Genomic DNA, 18,989 nt, shown 5'->3' on the forward strand with positions numbered 1-18,989 from the left:
TTATTCTGTATTTTATATAGTTCTGGCACAGAAGTCAAAACACCTAACTTCCTCTCTAGCTTTTTGATACCTATGAAATGAAGTGAAAAGTGTTGCACAGAAGAGGAAGCTCCTTTCTACTTGACTGAATAACCAGGTATTACTGCTTTCCTGTCCAAGAACCTATCCTTTTCAATGTTACAGAAATTTTCTTATTTATGGAATTTTGATATTTACTAAGAGCCCAACCCATAGCTAAGTCCCTTATGTTATGTCTCTCAATATTTTAGTCTGCTAATTTAGCACACTGATCCCATAATCCATTATTGAGAAATCAAGGTTGGGATAAATTAATAAATTAAAACTAGAGTTGGTATTTCTGTGTTCCTTTTAATCTCACATTCAAATAAAGATATTAGGATTATATTTAGTTTCAGGAAAGTGCTTTACTTTGAAAACCTTAGTCAGACAAGTCATTTAAATTCTCTGGATTTCAGTGACCTCATTTGTGAAATAAGGAGGTTAGACTGGGGGTTAGTGGATTAAAGGATAAAACATGAGCTTAAGAGGCAGAAGGAAGTGGGGTGTGAATCACTGCTCTCTCATACTAATTGTCTCTGTGACATTAAGTCATTTTCAATTTCATCATCTAGAAAATGGGGATACCATTGTTACCACAGGCTTCCTACAGTGAGAAATAAGACCAAGCACTCAAAGTGCTTGTAAAATCTAGTAAGTGCTGAGGCTATTACTGTTGATCACTAAAGTCTCTGAGACTAACTTCCTAAGTAGTTCAATATCCCATGTTAGTACCCTAAATCCAACCTTTATCAAGGTTTAATTATAAACAGTGCTGATACATGCTTTCTCTTCAGGATATTCAAATATGTATAATTTAATTTGAAAATACACCAAGTTTTAAAGCTAACTTTACTAAATTGTTATTTTAAGTATGCTTTGAGACTCCTGTTGCAATAGAATTGCATTTTTTACTTGAAAATGAAAAGCTTTTTCCAAAGAGCAGTCTCTTTAATTCTGTTTGCTTACAGAACACACTTAGCCATTCTAAGGGGATTGCAGACTTACTGGAGGAGGCACACTACAGACAGGGAGGTGCTGTCCACTGAAAACCACAGAGCATCCTGGGACCTGTTGTGTACTGCAAGCAGGGATGTGCTGGCCTGTGCAGAGTGGGATCCCATGTGGTGCCACTGTTGTTACTGTGTAAGAAACAGGGACAGTGCCCTGATGGAGCTAGTAGGAAAGAAAAATGCAACCTTAGAACTTCAGGTGTTTGAATAAGAAATCAACTATTAAAAATTAAAATCTAGGCCTTTATGGATTCCTCTCTTAGCTACACAGAGTTTCACAATGTACTTCTCCAAAGGCTTCAACCAGAATATTCTTTATCATTGTACAGGACAGCTGACTGTTTCAAGAATAATATATAAAACCCACAGAACTAAGACACAACTTGACCCTCAAAAAGACTTGAAAAGTCCAGGAGAATAATGAACTGCTGTATTAACTCTTCTCGTCTGCTTTATAGAGAAAACTTTTCTGAGGAAACTTTGAAACATGAAAGCTGTATCTTCTAATACCTAGCCACATCCAACAGGAAATTTTTTTAAAAATTTAAATCCAACTAGTACAACAACGTGAAGGAGAATTTAAAAAGTTAAATAATTTCCTGCTCTCTTGGCCAGTATGATTCCTATCCTACCTGAGGCAAACAATGTTAATAATATATAACCCTTCAACATCTTTTTTCCATGGGCATATGAATATATACAGATTATCCACAAATTGTTGTCATGTTAATTTTTTCCCCTTAACATAAATGAGATATAGCTTGCAAATTACTTTCTTCAATTAATACTGTAGATATGTCTTGAAGGGAGTTAAAGTCAATTCATTCTTTTTGATACTAGCCAGACATTTCAAGTATACCCACTTAACACAGTCTTCTATCACTAATACACTAGTGGGATATTCAAGTTGTTTTCACTCTTTCACCACTGCAAACACAACTGTAAAAAAAGATCACTGAATACATATCCATACATACTAGTAGTTTCATTTATTTCAGAGGGATTCTGGGTAAAAGGGTGGATTTTACAGTATCGTAAATGGCTGGGTAAGCCACAATCCTAACAGTAACAATAGGAACCATTTCCCAGCATCTCCACTCAAAGTAGATGTACTTGTGTCACAATTGTGCTTACCCACCTGAAGAATGGGGGGGGGGGGGAAACAACACAACAAAAAATAGTATTAACATGCTTGTTTTAAATTTGCATTTCTCTGATTAGAGAAGGTGAGTATAACAGGTTTATTTTTTTATTTTTTAAAGATTTTATTTATTTATTTGACAGAGAGATCACAAGTAGGCAGAAACTGCAGGCAGAAAGAGGTGGGGGAAGCAGGCTCCCTGCTGAGCAGAGAGCCGATGCCGGTTTTGGGATTAAGCTCAATCCCAAAACCGTGAGATCATGACCTGAGCTGAAGGCAGAGGTTTAACCCACTGAGCCACCCAGGTGCCCCTTATGACAGGTTTATTAACCATTCAGAGTTCCTTTTCTGTAAACTATCCTTTGTTCCCTGACCATTTTCTATCAGGTTTTCTTTTTTTTTTTTTTTTTTTTTTTTTTAGATTTTATTTATTTATCTGTCAGAGAGAGAGAGGGAGAGAGAGTGAGCACAGGCAGACAGAATGGCAGGCAGAGGCAGAGGGAGAAGCAGGCTCCCTGATGAGCAAGGAGCCCGATGTGGGACTCGATCCCAGGACGCTGGGATCATGACCTGAGCCGAAGGCAGCCGCTTAACCAACTGAGCCACCCAGGCGTCCCTCTATCAGGTTTTCTGTCACATTCATTTAGAGCTTAATTAGAGATAAAAATCTATTGCTTGTCATTCTAACAAAACTATTTTCCCAGTCTTGTATCCTTTCATTACCTTTTAATGATACTGAATACAAATTTATAGTTCTTGATGAGGTTATACATATATATATATTCCTAAACTTTCTAATATTTTTATTTTTTACATTTATCTCTAACTAAAATCTATTTTTATTTACAGTGTGAAGTAGGGTTCTAATTTTTTCTTGCAACACTTGTTCCACTTATTAAGATACCCTTTTCTCCTCTAAATGGAAATAAACAGCATATTTCTCCACTCAGTAAGTTCCCACTTATATTTTGAGCCAAATCCATGCTGCTTATCTTTTTTTTAAAGACTTTATTCATTTATTCGACAGAGAGAGAAATCACAAGTAGACAGAGAGGCAGAGAGAGGAAGCAGGCTCCCCACTGAGCAGAGAGCCCGATGCGGGGCTCAATCCCAGGACCCTGGGATCATGACCTGAGCCGAAAGCAGAGGCTTAACCAACTGGGCCACCACCCAGGCACCCCTGCTTTACTTATCTTATTAGAAATTAGTATCTAGGGGGGGCGACTGGGTGGCTCAGTGGGTTAAGCCTCTGCTTTCGGCTCAGGTCATGATCCCAGGGTCCTGGGCTTGAGCCCCGCATCGGGCTCTCTGCTCAGCGGGGAGCCTGCTTCCTCTCTCTCTGCCTGCCTCTCTGCCTACTTGTGATCTCTGTCAAATAAATGAAAAGTTAAAAAAAAAATCTTTAAATAAAAAAAAAAAAGAAATTAATATCTAGGAAGACAAATTGGGTACCCAATTGTCCCAGCACTATTAATTAAAAATTGTGTCTTCTTCCAACTCATCTGAAGCCATATATCATTTAAGTATCCATAAATGTGTGGGTTTATTTCTGGGCTTTATGTTCTATTTCATTAGCCCATTTAATTATTCTGGCATTAGAATCACTTGGGTTACAACAGGTTGCTGGGTCCCATACCCAGAGTTTCTGATTTAGTAAGTCTAGTGTATAGTCTGAGAACCTGCATTCCTAACAAATGTGTAGGTGATGCTGCTGTTGCTGGCCAGATGATCTAGCACATACTCTGAGAACTACTTGGTCTTAGCAACTAGACCCGAGCACTCGTCAGCCAACTATTTCTTAAAGAGCCAGAAAGTATTTTAGGCTTGTGGGCATCTTGATCTCTGCAAAAGGTATCCATAGATGATAAATAAGAAAGCATAGTTGCATTCCAGTAAAACTCTACAGAAACAGTCGGCAGTAGCCTGCTTTCCCCTACCCTAAGATAATTCCAGGCCCTTAATAAAATGCCACAGAAATGACAGGATCAGCTTTTCAAGTTACACCTAAACTTCCTGGAAATTTACTTGAGATTATGCTATTTCTACATATTCCAAATGTCAGTTTTGACAACAGGCAGTTTTTACAAAAAGGTTTACAAGACAAACCTTCAGTATTTAGATAGGTTTACTGCCTTAACAAAGTGTTATAATCTTCTACATAAATCTTGGGCATCTTTTATTAAGATTGCTTCATAATTTCCTCCATATTATTTTGATTTTTCAATGATAATTTTTCATTTGAACATTACAGAAAATTTCAAACACACTCAACAGTAGTATAATGAGCCCCCATATTCATTATGTAGCCTCCAAAACCATTAAACCACAGCCAATCCATTTCCATCAACTTCTCCTTTTCCTGTATTTTGTTGAAGCAAATCCCAGGAACCCATCCTTTAATAAATATTTTAGTATGTATTTCTGGAAGACACAAACACTTAACCACAAGAGCATTATCAAACTCCCTTAAGAGAAAGGTCCTTGGGGCACCTCGGTGGCTCAGTGGGTTAAGCCTCTGCCTTCGGCTCAGGTCACAATCTCAGGGTCCTGGGATCTAGTCCCGCATCGGGGTCTCTGCTTAGCAGGGAGCTTGCTTCCCCCTCTCTGCCTGCCTTTCTGTCTACTTATGATCTCTCTGTCAAATAAATAAAAATCTTTTAAAAAGAAAAAAAAAGAGAGAAAAAGATCCTTAGAAATAATATTCTGTTCAAAATTCCAATGCATCAGTATCAAATTTTTAATCAGAATCCAAAATAGTTTACATATTACAATTAACTGGAATATCTCTAAGTTTGTTAACTGCCACTTGCATCTCCCCTCATCACCACGGCTTATCTGTTGAAAAAAATCTTGGTTGTTTAGTGTAAATATATCTTTGAAAAGTATTTTTTATTATGTTTGATTCTGATATAGAAAAATACAACTGATTGTTTATAGGTGTTTTGGTAACCAATCAATCTGTTCAATTCTTAATTCTACTAGCTTATCTAAGATGCTTTGGGCTTTTCTATGCATATGATCATTTCATCTGCAAATACTGATGGGTGTTATTTGTTCTTTTCTTGTTCTCAAACTCTTTTTCTTTCCTTTGTCCTGGCTTATCCTCCATAACAATATTGGAAACAATTCATTTCCATTTCTATGGATTTAACCTATTCTAGACATTTCATATAAATGTGGCCTTCTATGACTGACTTTCTTTACTTAGCATGTTTTCAAGGTTAATCCATGTAGTGCAGCATGAATTAGTTAGTACTTCACTCCACCTTTTAGTGAATTATTATTCCACTGTATGGATATACCATATCTATTCATGAAGTGATTGATATAAGTTAGACACATCTATACATTTAATCTGCATATGGGCCCCATATTAAATTCTTTAAAACTAGAGTTTCTTGTGTTTTCTTCTACAATTACATAGTGAGGAGAAAAATACAATTATTTCTTTCACTGTTTTATACCTGTAACTACATTATCTTATTCCATTTGGTATAACTTTTAATGTAACATTAAATAAAAATGGACAGCAAACATCTCTAGTTCCTGATTCATCTCTGGCCAATTAGGATACTTGCTGTTAATTTTACTTATTACATTTAAGTAATTTCCTTTTGGTTCTTTCTTATTAGTTTTTATTAAATTTTAACTGACTTCATCTTCTGATAAAAATCATTATTTTCTCCTATTATTTGTTGATGTACTATGAATATTTTCGTACTACGCTATCCTCTTATTTGGAATAAACCTTTATTGTTATTATTCTTGATATGCTGCTAGGTATTTCTAAACATCTATTTAGAAAGTCCTCCTTTGTATTTGAGAGTTTTCTATTGTTCTTTGGGGATTACTATCTTTACTTTTGATATTAAAATTACATGGGTTTCATAAAATAATTTAAAAAAATTGGTTTTTTGGTTTTAAGAAAAGCCTGAAATCATTTGTATATTATTACATGAGAGTTCCTTACACTAGAAAAATCATCTGTGAAGCCATCTTATCACTGTGCCCCTTCAATGGTAAAATTCTAAGTAGCTTTTACACTTATGTGGTAATTCAAATTTTTCTATTATTGTTGGGTCAATTTTTGGACCTTCATATTTTTTTTTGCATTTTTAAAAAATTTTTAATTTTTTATTAACATACAATGTATTATTAGCCCCAGGGGTACAGGTCTGTGAATCGCCAGGTTTACACACTTCACAGCACTCACCATAGCACATACCTTCCCCAATGTCCATAACCCCACCACCCTCTCCCTATCCCACCCCCCCAACCCTCAGTTTGTTTTGTGAGATTAAGAGTCTCTTATGGTTTGTCTCCCTCCTGATCCCATCTTGTTTCATTTATTCTTTTCCTACCCCAACCCCGCCATGTTGCATCTCAACTTCCTCATATCAGGGAGATCATATGATAATTGTCTTTCTCTGAATTATTTCGCTAAGCATAAAACCCTCTAGGAACTTCGTATTTTCTTTCTGTCCTCCCAGTTATACACAGAATTTCATTATAATAGCTAACAGCAAAATAATAATTGAGTGCTTACCATTTGTACTAGTTTAAGTGCTCAGAATAGATTAACTCTTAATTCTCCCAACAACCCTTATGAAATAGGTGTTTTCATTTTACAATTGAAGAAAATTCTTTGAATATTTCTTATGTGTATGGATATAGGTCTTTTTTTTTTTTTCAAATCATTCCTACTTCCTTTATATATTTGGTTCTTTTCACCTTAACCAAGCTCACAAGGCGCTAGTTATTCTTACCAATTTTTCAAAGCACCAGGATTGGGATTTGTGCTGCTTCTTTTTTAATAAATTTCTATATTGTTAATTTTAATTATATTTCCTGGTAATTTGTTCTTTTCATTCCTTTTGGTAATTTTTTCCCTAATTACTCAAGCAATTAGTTCATTTATTTTCTATTTTTAAAACAAATAATGAAGGTTTATAAAATTTTCTCAGACAACAGCTTTAGGCATATCTGACTTTGATGGTATTTCCTTTAATTTTCCTCAATTATAATCTTGCCTCAAACATTTCAGTGTCATTTTAAAAATTACTTTTAAAGTTATGATTTATAATTTTATCAGATTATGACCACAAAGAATGTGGTCTAGAGAATTTTTTCTTTTTAGAACTTCTTACTGCATGATCAATTTTTTGAAGTGTTTCTTTAACATAGGATAGAACATGTCTGACAGAAGTGGTGCCTGGTAGAGATCATACTTTCTTTCAATTGTCAATATACAGTGTTTTCATTGTTTCCTATCATCTACTGCAGATGAAAAAAATGAATGTCAGTTCGAGTTTCCTTCCTTTTCTAATTTCTATCTACAAACTTGAAAGACGAATTTTTCCTTATCCTTAAAATTCAGCAACTTTATTGCTGACTTCAGAAACTCCATAAGAAATCCAAACAATTCTGGTCTTGACTCTCAGGCTCTGACAAGCCCTCTTCTCAAATAGTCCCTCAGCTCCTGGCAGGAACAAAGGGAATAAGCCATCTACCTGTCATCCCTTTGGAGACCCATGGATACCTACCAACAAAGATGTACTCAACTGTCGTGCCTACTGAATTATCCAGAAGAACAGGAAGGGAGAGGGAAACAGAAATGTGTATTCAAACCACCAGCTTTCTGTTATCTCCTATTAATCTTGTTATCAGTGATTTCCAACCAATACATGAAACCATTCTGAGCTTTCATGACCTTGCTCCTAATTTTCTAAAGTTCAACTTTCTTTCAAGCTATGTAGAATTTAAAAAGAATGAACTTACCTAAAACAGCTTCAGTTTAGGAAAAATTGCTTCCTTTTAGGTAAAATTAAAAGAAATTTACAATGAAAAACCACCTCAACAAACTGCCACCAATCTTTAGCATCTGTATTTTCTGGACATTCTATTACTATACCTGATCGTGTATGTCAACCATTACTGCATTTTGCTGGGGTGGATGAGCAGCAGGGTGTAACAGACGGGGAGATACATTAGGAGGGTGGAAGGCTCGAGGTTCCTCTATTGCTTGCTGCTGTGCATAAGGGAGATGGTGATAGTTTTCATCTTGACTAATGGAATTATGTCGAGACAGACGATCCCTTCTTCCTCTCTGGCGCCTGACAGGAGGACTGTAATATAGCAAATGTCAAGAAAGTCATTATAATATTTACTGTTGTGATCCATAAAGATTCTGTGTTGTCTCTCTTTGCAATACATCAGTTTATGCTAAGGCAAAAGCCTGAGTATTAAATAATTGCTCTGGTTCCCCATCAGCTCTAAAACCAAATTTAAACAACTTTTTTTTTTTTTTGTTTTGTTTTGTTTTAATTTATTTGACAGATCACAAGTAGGCAGAGAGGCAGGCAGAGAGAGACAGGAGGAGGCAGGCTCCCTGCTGAGTAGAGAGCCCGATGCGGGACTCGATCCCAGGACCCTGAGATCACGACCTGAGCCGAAGGCAGAGGCTTTAACCACTGAGCCACCCAGGCGCCCCTAAACAATGTTTTTTAAAAAAAAATTACAAAATTAGTATTCAGCTCTGCAAATATTAGAAATCAATAGCCCACTACTGGTCCTTTTTTTGGTTTAATTATATGAAACTGCCTTTTGTAAAGGCAAAAGTAGTCGAATATCAGCAATTTCACATGGCTTAACCCACTATTTTGCTCTCTTTATGTTATAAACATATAAATTTTAAGTGTATATCTTGCCAATATTCCATGTATGTCTAATGGCCACTTCATGTTTAGTCTATCTAGCTAAGATATATAAGATATACAGAAATACATAGTTCCTCAAATTGGTAGTTGCCAGAGGGAAGCGAGACAGGGAGAGCAAAATGAGTGAAGGGGGCATGAGAGGTATAGGCTTCTAGTTATAGAATGAATAAGTCATGGGATGAAAGGTATAGCATAGGGAATATAGTCAATGGCAGTGTAATAATATTATATGGTGATAGATGGTAGCTACACTTATGATGAGCATAGTGTAACATATCTGTCAAATCATTATGCTGTACATCTGAAACACTGTGTCAATTATACTTTAGTTTAAAAAAAAATCGAGGTAAAAAAAAAAGAGTTCCTACATACTCAAAATGAGAATTTTTCAAATATCAAGTAGAAAAGACGTAACTGAAGAACATTTGTTTACAACTGCAAATATAATAGTAACTCAGTAAATGCTAGAAATGGAAATCATTGAGATAGTGTCAGCATAAATATTCCTATAATACACAGAATTTAAAAGACTGGTTATGAAGGAAATCACTTTTACTCCCCCTACACCTTAGTCATCTATGTAGTTTAACACAAATTTTGTCAAGTTGTTATTGTGAGTAGATTTCCATTCTCTACAATTCCACAGTTCATCTGCTTTCTATAATGGCTCAGCACTAGTGCAATTCAAAAAAGCAGCCTCATTCAAATGTACTCTACAGGGGCACCTGGATGGCTCAGTGGGTTAGGTGGCTGCCTTTGGCTCTGGTCATGACCCCCGAGCATCAGGTCCTGCGAGATGGGCAGGCTGTTTCTCCCTCTCCACTGCTTGTGCCCTCTCAAGCTCTTTCTCTCAAATAAAATCTTTAAAATAAACAAAGGGGCACCTGGGACACCAGGATCACGACCTAAGCCAAAGGCAGCTGCTTAACCAACCGCCTTCAGCTCAGGTCATGATCCTGGCATAAGGCTCCCTCCCTGCTCAGCAGGGAGTCTGCTTCTCCCTCTGCCCCCTGCCCCTCTCATGCACATGCTCTCTCTCATTCTCTCTCAAATAAATAAAAACTTTTAAATAAACAAACAAACAAAATGTACTCTACACTGGGCAAAAGAGGCCAAACAGTCCCATTCCAGACACAGCTGCACACATCAGGTCACCTCTCTACCTCTAAATCTGCTTCTTCTCACTCCCAACTCCCCAGTCTTTTTTTTTTTTTTTGACAGATCACAAGTGGGCAGAGAGGCTGGCAGAGAGAGACAGGAGGAGGAGGCAGGCTCCCTGCTGAGCAGAGAGCCCGATGTGGGACTCGATCCCAGGACCCTGAGATCATGACCTGAGCCGAAGGCAGAGGCTTTAACCACTGAGACACCCAGGCGCCCCCAACTCCGCAGTCTTAAAGAGAACAACATTCCTCTTTGACATTAACTCTTCAATAGTGCTCCTGATATACACCCCAGGTTCTTGTTTCATTAACTGCCTCCACTAACTTTAATATTTCTCTTTTTGCAAAATGTACTTATCTTTACTTCAAAATCTACATACTGTATTTCACTGAATTTAAGATGTCATCCACCCTAGTACTCACTTTTTTAAATGTTTTGAGATAATTTTAGTATAGTTTTTTGCATACCCTTTGCCCAGCTTTCCTTTATCCTAGTATCTTCCATAACCATGGAAAAATTACTAAAATTAATAAACCTTGGTATTGTACTATTAATTAAACAGAGCATATTTCAGTTTCACTAGTTTTTCCAACTATGCCCCCTCACTGCTGAAAATCCAATACAGGATCTCATTATTGCATATAGCTGTCATATCTCCTCTTGAATTTTTTTAGGGGAGGTGGGGAGGAGCAAAGGGAGAGGGAGATAATCTTAAGCAGGCTCCATGCCTGACACAGAGTTTGATGCAGGGCTCTATCTCACAACCCTGAGGTTCATGACCTGAGCCCGAAACCAGGAGTCAGATGCTTAACCGACCCAGCCCCCCAGGCACCCCTGTATCTGTACAAATATTTTAAAGGACTGTTGTACGGGGGTGCCTGGCTAGCTCAGTCAGTGGAGCATGCAACTCTTGATCTCAGGTTATGAGTATGAGCTGGCTGTAGAGGTTACTTAAAATTAAATCTTAAAAATAAATATATAAGATAAAAGACTTGGGGCGCCTGGGTGGTTCAGTGGGTTAGGCCTCTGCCTTCAGCTCAGGTCATGATCTCAGCGTCCTGGGATCGAGTCCTGCATTGGGCTCTCGGCTCAGTGGGGAGCCTGCTTCTCCCTCTCTCTCTGCCTGCCTCTCTGCCTACTTGTGGTCTCTCTCTCTGTCAAGTAAATAAATAAAATCTTTAAAAAAAGAAAAGAAGATAAAAGACTTTTACATTTTTTTAAAAGTTGCCAATTAAACAATGATATACCATCAATTCTAAGTCCTTAATAGATGTTAAGATGTGGGAAAACACATACCTTAAAATCAAAATAGAGTACATGTGCTTAAATCATTCATCTAAAAATCTACTCAACCTATAAACTTTAAGGGCCCCTTTATTACTGTATTATTCCATTGTTGACACTTGTTCTCATCTTCCTACTCAAAAATCATTTCAGCAGCACTCCAACAAAACACAATTAAGATCCAAGTCCTCATGCTGACATTCAGGTCTATTATTTGATCCCCTTTATCTTTACTATACGGCCTCTCACTAAATGTTATGTGTGCCTTTGCGATATTTAGAAAGCGGAATAATTTTTAAAATCTATAAATAAGAAGTAATAATAAAATATGGACAAATATTTCAGTTGACTTTATATTTTGTTCATTTTATTTTTGGTGTATCATTTGCAACAAAACTGTTCTGTCCTTTTACCTGCCTTTTGTTAGACTTAGTTTCCTATATGTGTTGTTAATCTGTTTTTTTACAGAAGCTATACATTCCTTATTTCTATTCTCCTAGTGATGACCCTTAATTTTTAAATATATACTTTCACTTTTCAAAAAACAACACCTAGATCTATTCAGCATTCCTGATAGGCAGAAATTAAACTCTTCTCTCCGCTCTATTCCCAACTCACGTGCAGATCTTTTCTAAACAACAGGCCTTTACTCAGACTTTATAGTATGTCTTTTTCATTTCCTTTGCTAACCAATGGTCTTGAATCCTAGTTCTTGCACTCACTCTTCTACTTCTGGGAGAGAGTACGATTTTTAACAATTCTTTCAGGGAGGATTTCTTGCAGTCAATTCGGTTTCTTAATATTTGAAATGCAATTATATTTTGGCTTTATACTTAAGTGATAAATCAGCTGGCAGAACTCAAAAGTTTGTGTCTTGGAATATTTGTGAATTTTTATTATTCTTGGTGTATGTTCTGCAAGTTCACCAAAATCTTGTTCAACACTCAGTGTTTCTTAAATTCTGAGAAATGGTTTTGCATTATTTCTTTAAAAAGGTCCCTTCAGACCTAGATGTCCATCAACAGATGAATGGCTAAGGAAGATGTCTCTCTCTCTCTCTCTCACACACACACACACAAACACACACACACACACACACACACAGGAATACTATCTAGCCATCAAAAGAAATGAAATCTTGCCATTTGCAATGACATGGATGGAACTAGAGGGTATTACACAGAGCAAAATAAGTCAATCAGAGAAAAACAATTATCATATGATCTCTCTGATATGAGGAATTTAAGAGGCAGGGTGAGGCGTTGTGGGGGGTAGGGAAGGAAAAGGCGAAACAAGATGGGATTGGGAGGGAGACAAACCGTATGAGACTATTAATCTCACAAAACAAACTGAAGGCTGCTGAGGGGTCGGGGGGGTTGAGATAGGGTGGCTGGGTTACGGACATTGGGGAGGGTATGTGCTGCATCAGTGCTGTGAAATGTGTAAGCCTGATGATTCACAGGCCTGTACTCCTAGGGCAAATAATAAATTATATGTTAATAAAAATAATAAATGAATGAATGAAAAAATGAAGGAATGTTTTCTGGGATGTAAAGAAAAAAAAAGGTCCCTTCAAGGTGCCTGCTTAAGCAACTGTCTTTAGCTCAGGTCATGATCCCAGGGTCCTGGGATTGAGTCCCACATCGGACTTTCCCTGCTCTGTGGGGAACCTGTTTCTCCCTTTCCCTCTGCTTGCCACTCCCCTTGCTTGTGCTGTCAAATAAATAAAATCTTAAAAGGAAAAAAAAAAAAAAAAAAGGTCCTTTCAACTGTCTCCATGTGAAAATACTAGACATACTTAAAACCGATGGCTCTGTCTCTATATTTAAACATTTTTATCCACACTTTTCATTTTGCCTTTTACACTGTATCTGGGAAAATTTCTCCACTTGATTTTCCAGAAACTAGGACACCTTTTCTGCACATTTCCTGAGTTCTAAATTTTTCTTTAGTCAGGTTTCTAGTTGACTTTTATGAATATCCTCTTGCATCTCTCTCATGTTATACTTACTCAAAAATTGTCTGTTCTAGGGCGCCTGGGTGGCTCAGTGGGTTAAGCCTCTGCCTTCGGCTCAGGTCATGATCTCAGGGTCCTGGGATCGAGGCCCGCATCGGGCTCTCTGCTCAGCGGGGAGCCTGCTTTCTCCTCTCTCTCTATGCCTGCCTCTCTGCCTACTTGTGATCTCTCTCTCTCTGTTTCAAATAAATAAATAAAATCTTTAAAAAAAAAAAATTGTTCTATTAACTGTTAAAGTTGTTTTACTGAGTTTAGTGTCCTTCTTTCACTTTGTGTGCTCATCTTTGTATCTTAAATTCTATTAGACTGCTGCTGAATATTGTATCTGCTTGCACAGCCTTCTTCTGGGAGGCAATCTGGCAGCTAAGCCTATAGCCAGCCTATAATAATGTACCTAATGGAGAATGAGGTTAAGGAATAACACACACTGCTGAGCAGAATAAGCCTGTAAGTCAGTTTTCTAGGTAAGTGCTTCCTCCTATCCTCCCCACTCTGTGTTTCCATGAGCTTAGAGCATGATGCTTCTCTTCAATTTAACAACCCATAACTAGTTAATACTACCATCTGGAAATAGACACTTCTGACATTCCCCTTCTGATCCAAAGCTTATCTATGACCCAGCAATTGTGTTCCTAAGCTTACGCGCTAGTGAAATGTTTCCACATGTATACCAGAACTGTTCTTAATAACAGAATACAATAGAACCTTAATAAAGTTTCTTAATAATACTCTATATAATACTAAGAAACTGAGCATACCCATTATTCAATAGATGGATAAATAATGGGGTATCAATATAATGTAAGATTATACCAAGTAAAAATAAATGAACTACTGCTATCCACATTAAAAACAGAATGTTTGAGAGGTGCCTGGGTAGCTCAGTTGGTTAAGCCTCTGCCTTCAGCTCAGGTCATGATCTCAGGGTCCTGCAATCGAGCCCCGCCATCAGGCTCTCTGCTCAATGGAGAACCTGCTTCTCTCTCTCTCTCTGCCTGCTGCTCTGCCTACTTATGATCTCTGTCAAATTAATAAATGAAATCTTAAAATAGAATGCTTGATAAAGTCAAAGAAGAATACATTTAAATGAAAGTAAAGCCAGCAAAACCTAAAATCATGTTGTTTTAAAATACATTCCTAGGTATTAAAAAATATTAAAAATGGAATGATGTCAATCACAGAACAGGGTTTATCCTCTAGGAAGGATGAACAGGGGCTTTTGAATTATTAACAATGTTCTATTTTAATCTGGGTGTTGGTACACTCGTGTGTTATCCTTTTAAGTGTATGCTTGGTTTACATATTCTTCTGACTGTATGACACATTTCATCATAAAACAATAGAAAAGAGTACAGTAGGTGCTCAGACTGTAAGCTTGAAAAAAACAACCATATTGTCTCATACTATTGTGTTTAACAGCAATAAAATATTTTACCTGGCTTGACATACATTATTTTAACTTAAATAAAATTGGGGGGAAATACACCAAGTAATGAAAAAGCTTTAGTGTGTCAATAGAATATAACTCAGAAACAGGTTTATTTTGTCTCATCTGGAAGAGAATGGTATTTTCCTTGTTTTATTTTGTTTTTAACGTTTTGTTTGTAAGAGAGAGAAAATGCACACAGAGGAAGAGGGAGAAGCAGGCTCCCTGATGAGCAAGAAGCCAAATTCCAGACTTGATCCCAGGAAGCTGGATGGGGACCTGAGCTGAAGGCAAATGCTTACCCAACTGAGCTACCCAGTCATCCCAAGAATGGTGGTTTTAAGATCCTTCAGTATTAGTTTCCCAGGGCCACCATAACAAAACACCACACACCAGGTGACTTAAACAACAAAAATTAATTTTCTTACAGCTCTGGAGAGTAAAAATCCAAGATCAAGGTGTCAGCATGATGGGTTTCTGGTGAGAGCTCTCTTTCTGGTTTGCAGATGAACACCTTTTCACTGTGTCCTTGCATGCCAGAGTGAGTGAGCTCTCTGGTGTCTCTTCTTATAAGGACACCAATCCTATGGGATTGGGGGTCCTACCCTTATGATTTCATTCAACCTTAATTACTTCCTTAGAGACTCCATCTGCAAATATAGCCACACTGGGAATTAGGGCTTCAACATATGAATTTTGAAGAGACACAAACTTTCAGTCCTTAACACCTTCCTAACTCAAGAGTTTCAATGTTTCTTAGATTATTGACATCCTGGACATGCAAACACCTGTCTCACTCCAAGGATACACAATTCTCTGAAGAAGGAATATTATGAGCTCAGGCCACAACTGAAGAGGAAGAAGTTCAGAAGAAATACACTGCTCTGAGAAGGAAAGCCAGGGGCCAAGTACTATGACAGAGAGGACTGAGCACTGTAGTAAAACCTCAGTCAGTCTTTCATACCACAGGCTCTACAGTTTTATAAGAAACCTAATTAAGCTCCCAATTGCCTTAAAGATAAAGAAATAGGTATGAAGTGAAAAAGAGGTAGCTCATTTCTAGAGTCTCCATATTTCCTTATAGTTTGGAACTATAAAATGCATTTTTCTGTAATCAGAATTACAGGCTAACTCACACAAAGCCTTAAACCATAAAGTAGATGAATTCATATATAATAGTATGGATTCATTTTAGATAAATCACCTTAGCCTCTTTCAATTTCTTCACCTATCAACCACAAGCTAAATGAACTCTGATGCTCTAGTGTGGGAGTCTAAACAATGTGTCATGTTTTTCATGTGTGAGTGTAGGAGTACATATGTGTTGATGTGTTTATAAAATGGCCGTAGAAAAAAAATGCTTTCTGACCCTAAAAAAAAAAAAAATCTCATAAATCTACCAATGGAAGAAAATTTAAGAAATACATTGTCATCAACTAACCTTCTTCTGTTGCGTGCAGGTGTGTTGCATCGTTCCCCTGAGAAGTGATGTTGGCTTGATCGAACTGAAGGGGGCTGCCTATTTGATGTCATCTCCCATGGTCGCATTGGTGGTGAGGGAGCTGGTGATGATGATGTATAATCAAAGACTGAATGAGAGAGGCGCTGTCTCTTGGGACTCGGACTATCTTCACTCTGCCAATGCAACAAAATCAACTTAATGAAACCTTTTAAATATTTTGCATTACTATACATGCATAGGTGTTTAAATATATTTACCTCAGAGAGTAACGGAGAGGGAAAATATGTTGTCAACCCAAATTAAGTATCTTTAAAGAACAAAGATTCTAGGCAAGGGAAGGGAGATACAAAGTAACTATCAAATGAAAAGTAAAATCTGTTTCTTAAAAATCATCATAAAACTCATCAACATTTAAGATATACAATAAGGTGATAAGCAACTGTATGGAACTTGACCATTTTTTTTTAAACATTTATTTATTCATTCTAGAGAGAGCATTGGTACTGGGGTGTAGGGGGCAGTGAAGAGGGAGAGAGAGAACCTCAGGCAGACTCCCCACCAGTGTGAGCCCAACACCAGCTTGATTCCACAACCTGAGCCAAAATCAAGAGTCAGAAGCTTAACCAAATGAGCCACCCAGGCACTCCTTGACCATTTCTTTAAAACCCCAACGCAACTGAGCAATTCCACCATGCTCCCCATCCGTTAAGCTACTCTTTTAAGGGTCAATTCTCATCTAAGAGATCAATGAGTAGGGGGTATAATTCAAGTAGGCCCTTGATTTGATTCTAAATAACACTCTTCTGCTTCTTTATTCCTATTGTTAAGGCCATTAATTTTCTTTAACAAGGGTTATAGGGATAAAACAACATTTACATAAAACAAAGAAACCAGGGGTGCCTGGGTGGCTCAGTTGGTTAAGCCTCTGCCTTTGGCTCAGGTCATGATCTCAGGGTCCTGGGATGGAGCCCCACAATGGGCTCCCTGCTCAGTGGAAAGCCTGCTTCTCCCTCTCTCTCTCTGCCTGCCTCTCTGCCCACTTGTGATCTGTCAAATAAATGAGTAAAATCTTAAAAAAAAAAAAGAAAGAAAGAAACCGTTAACTAATCTAGAGCATCAGTTTTGTTTTGTTTTTTTAAAAGATCTTATTTATTTATCTGAGAGAGAAATGAGCAGGAGAGAAAGGAAAAGAGAATCTGAAGTAGTGTCTGAACTGATCCACAGCGCGACATGGAGCTCGATCTTGTGACTACAAGGCATGACCTGAACTGAAACCGAGTTGGAAGCTTAACCCACTGAACCACCCAGTCGTCCCTTTATCTAAATCATCAGTTCTTAACTAGAACATTACAACATTTGGGGAAGACATGGAGTTCCAGGTAAACATGGGAGTGGTAGATAATTCAAAACCTGTACTTGTTTCATGTTGAGTTTTCAAGGGTCACAGCATTGTTTATTAGCTATAAAACTGGTATGGATCTTAGTTGAATTACAACTCTCTAGGATTCCCCACACAAGTCAATTTTCCAATCCAGTCTCATAAAAACTGTCAAAACTACAAATTAACCAAATGTCTGGTGAGGGCTATGTGTTTCCTAAGAGAACCTCTCTTATCTCAAATCTACTCATTCAAGTTCTAATTACTTGGGCATTAAAGCTTTTGGTTGCAAAATAATTGGCACCTGTTGCCAGCACAAAAAAATCAAAACATTAACAAAAGAGTATATAGGGTTCTAATACTACAACATTAAATTTTTAAGAGATAAGCATATAAAACAGAACTGGTTAAACTGATAGGAATAGGGCGCCTGGGTGGCTCAGTGGGTTAAGCCGCTGCCTTCGGCTCAGGTCATGATCTCAGGGTCCTAGGATCGAGTCCGGCATTGGGCTCTCTGCTCAGCAGGAAGCCTGCTTCCCTCTCTCTCTCTCTCTCAATCTCTCTGCCTGCCTCTCCGTCTACTTGTGATCTTTCTCTGTCAAATAAATAAATAAAATCTTTAAAAAAAATAAAAAATAAAATAAAATAATAAACTGATAGGAATAAAGCAAACTGCTAAATGGTTACTTCTGATCTTTCCAAGTTATTTAGCAGAGGTATTCCAAAAATGTCATCTTCCCTCTGTATTTAAGATTATATTTCAAATTTGTCATTTTAATTAAAACAAAAAAAAATAGTTTTCAGAACCACAAAGATATACCTTATTTTCTCCATAGATTTAATGGTGCTATTAAAAATATGCCTGTTTTTAGGGGCACCTGGGTGGCTGAGTCAGTTAAGTGGCTGCCTGCGGCTCAGGTCATGATCCCAGGATCCTGGAATCGAGCCCCGGGATCCCTGCTCAGTGGAAAACCTGGTTCTCCCTCTCCCTGCTGCTCTGCCTACTTATGCTCTATCTCTCTATCAAATAAGTGAATTTAAAAAAAAAATTTTTTAAATATGCTTGTTTTGGGGCACCTGGGTGGCTCAGTGGGTTAAGCCTCTGCCTTAGGCTCAGATCATGATCCCAGGGTCCTGGGATTAAGTCCCTCATTGGGCTCTCTGCTCAGCAGGGAGCCTGCTTCCCCCTCTGTCTCTGCCTGCCTCTCTGCCTACTTGTGATCTCTCTCTGTGTGTCAAATAAATAAATAAAATCTTTTAAAAAAATAAAATGCCCTTTGATTTTAGGGGAAAAAAATCAGTTATGCTCTAATAATCCTAAAACTTAAAAAATA

The 18,989-nt window shown here is 37.5% G+C and overlaps 1 protein-coding gene across 1 annotated transcript in view; it reads right to left on the minus strand.

Moving 5' to 3' along the window:
• Nucleotides 1-18,989, minus strand: part of LOC111145700 (ring finger protein 38) — a 43,796-nt gene that overhangs the window by 14,458 nt on the left and 10,349 nt on the right. The window contains exons 2-4 of the mRNA XM_022500822.1: nucleotides 16,257-16,450; nucleotides 8,123-8,336; nucleotides 1,066-1,233 (exon numbers count right to left, since the gene is read on the minus strand). Of these exons, the coding sequence (XP_022356530.1) occupies nucleotides 1,066-1,233; nucleotides 8,123-8,336; nucleotides 16,257-16,450 (576 nt within the window). The remainder of the gene's footprint in view (nucleotides 1-1,065; nucleotides 1,234-8,122; nucleotides 8,337-16,256; nucleotides 16,451-18,989) is intronic.

This window comes from Enhydra lutris, unplaced genomic scaffold (assembly GCF_002288905.1).
Source record: "Enhydra lutris kenyoni isolate GAN:26980312 unplaced genomic scaffold, ASM228890v2 scaffoldscaffold13, whole genome shotgun sequence".
NCBI lineage: Eukaryota > Metazoa > Chordata > Mammalia > Carnivora > Mustelidae > Enhydra > Enhydra lutris.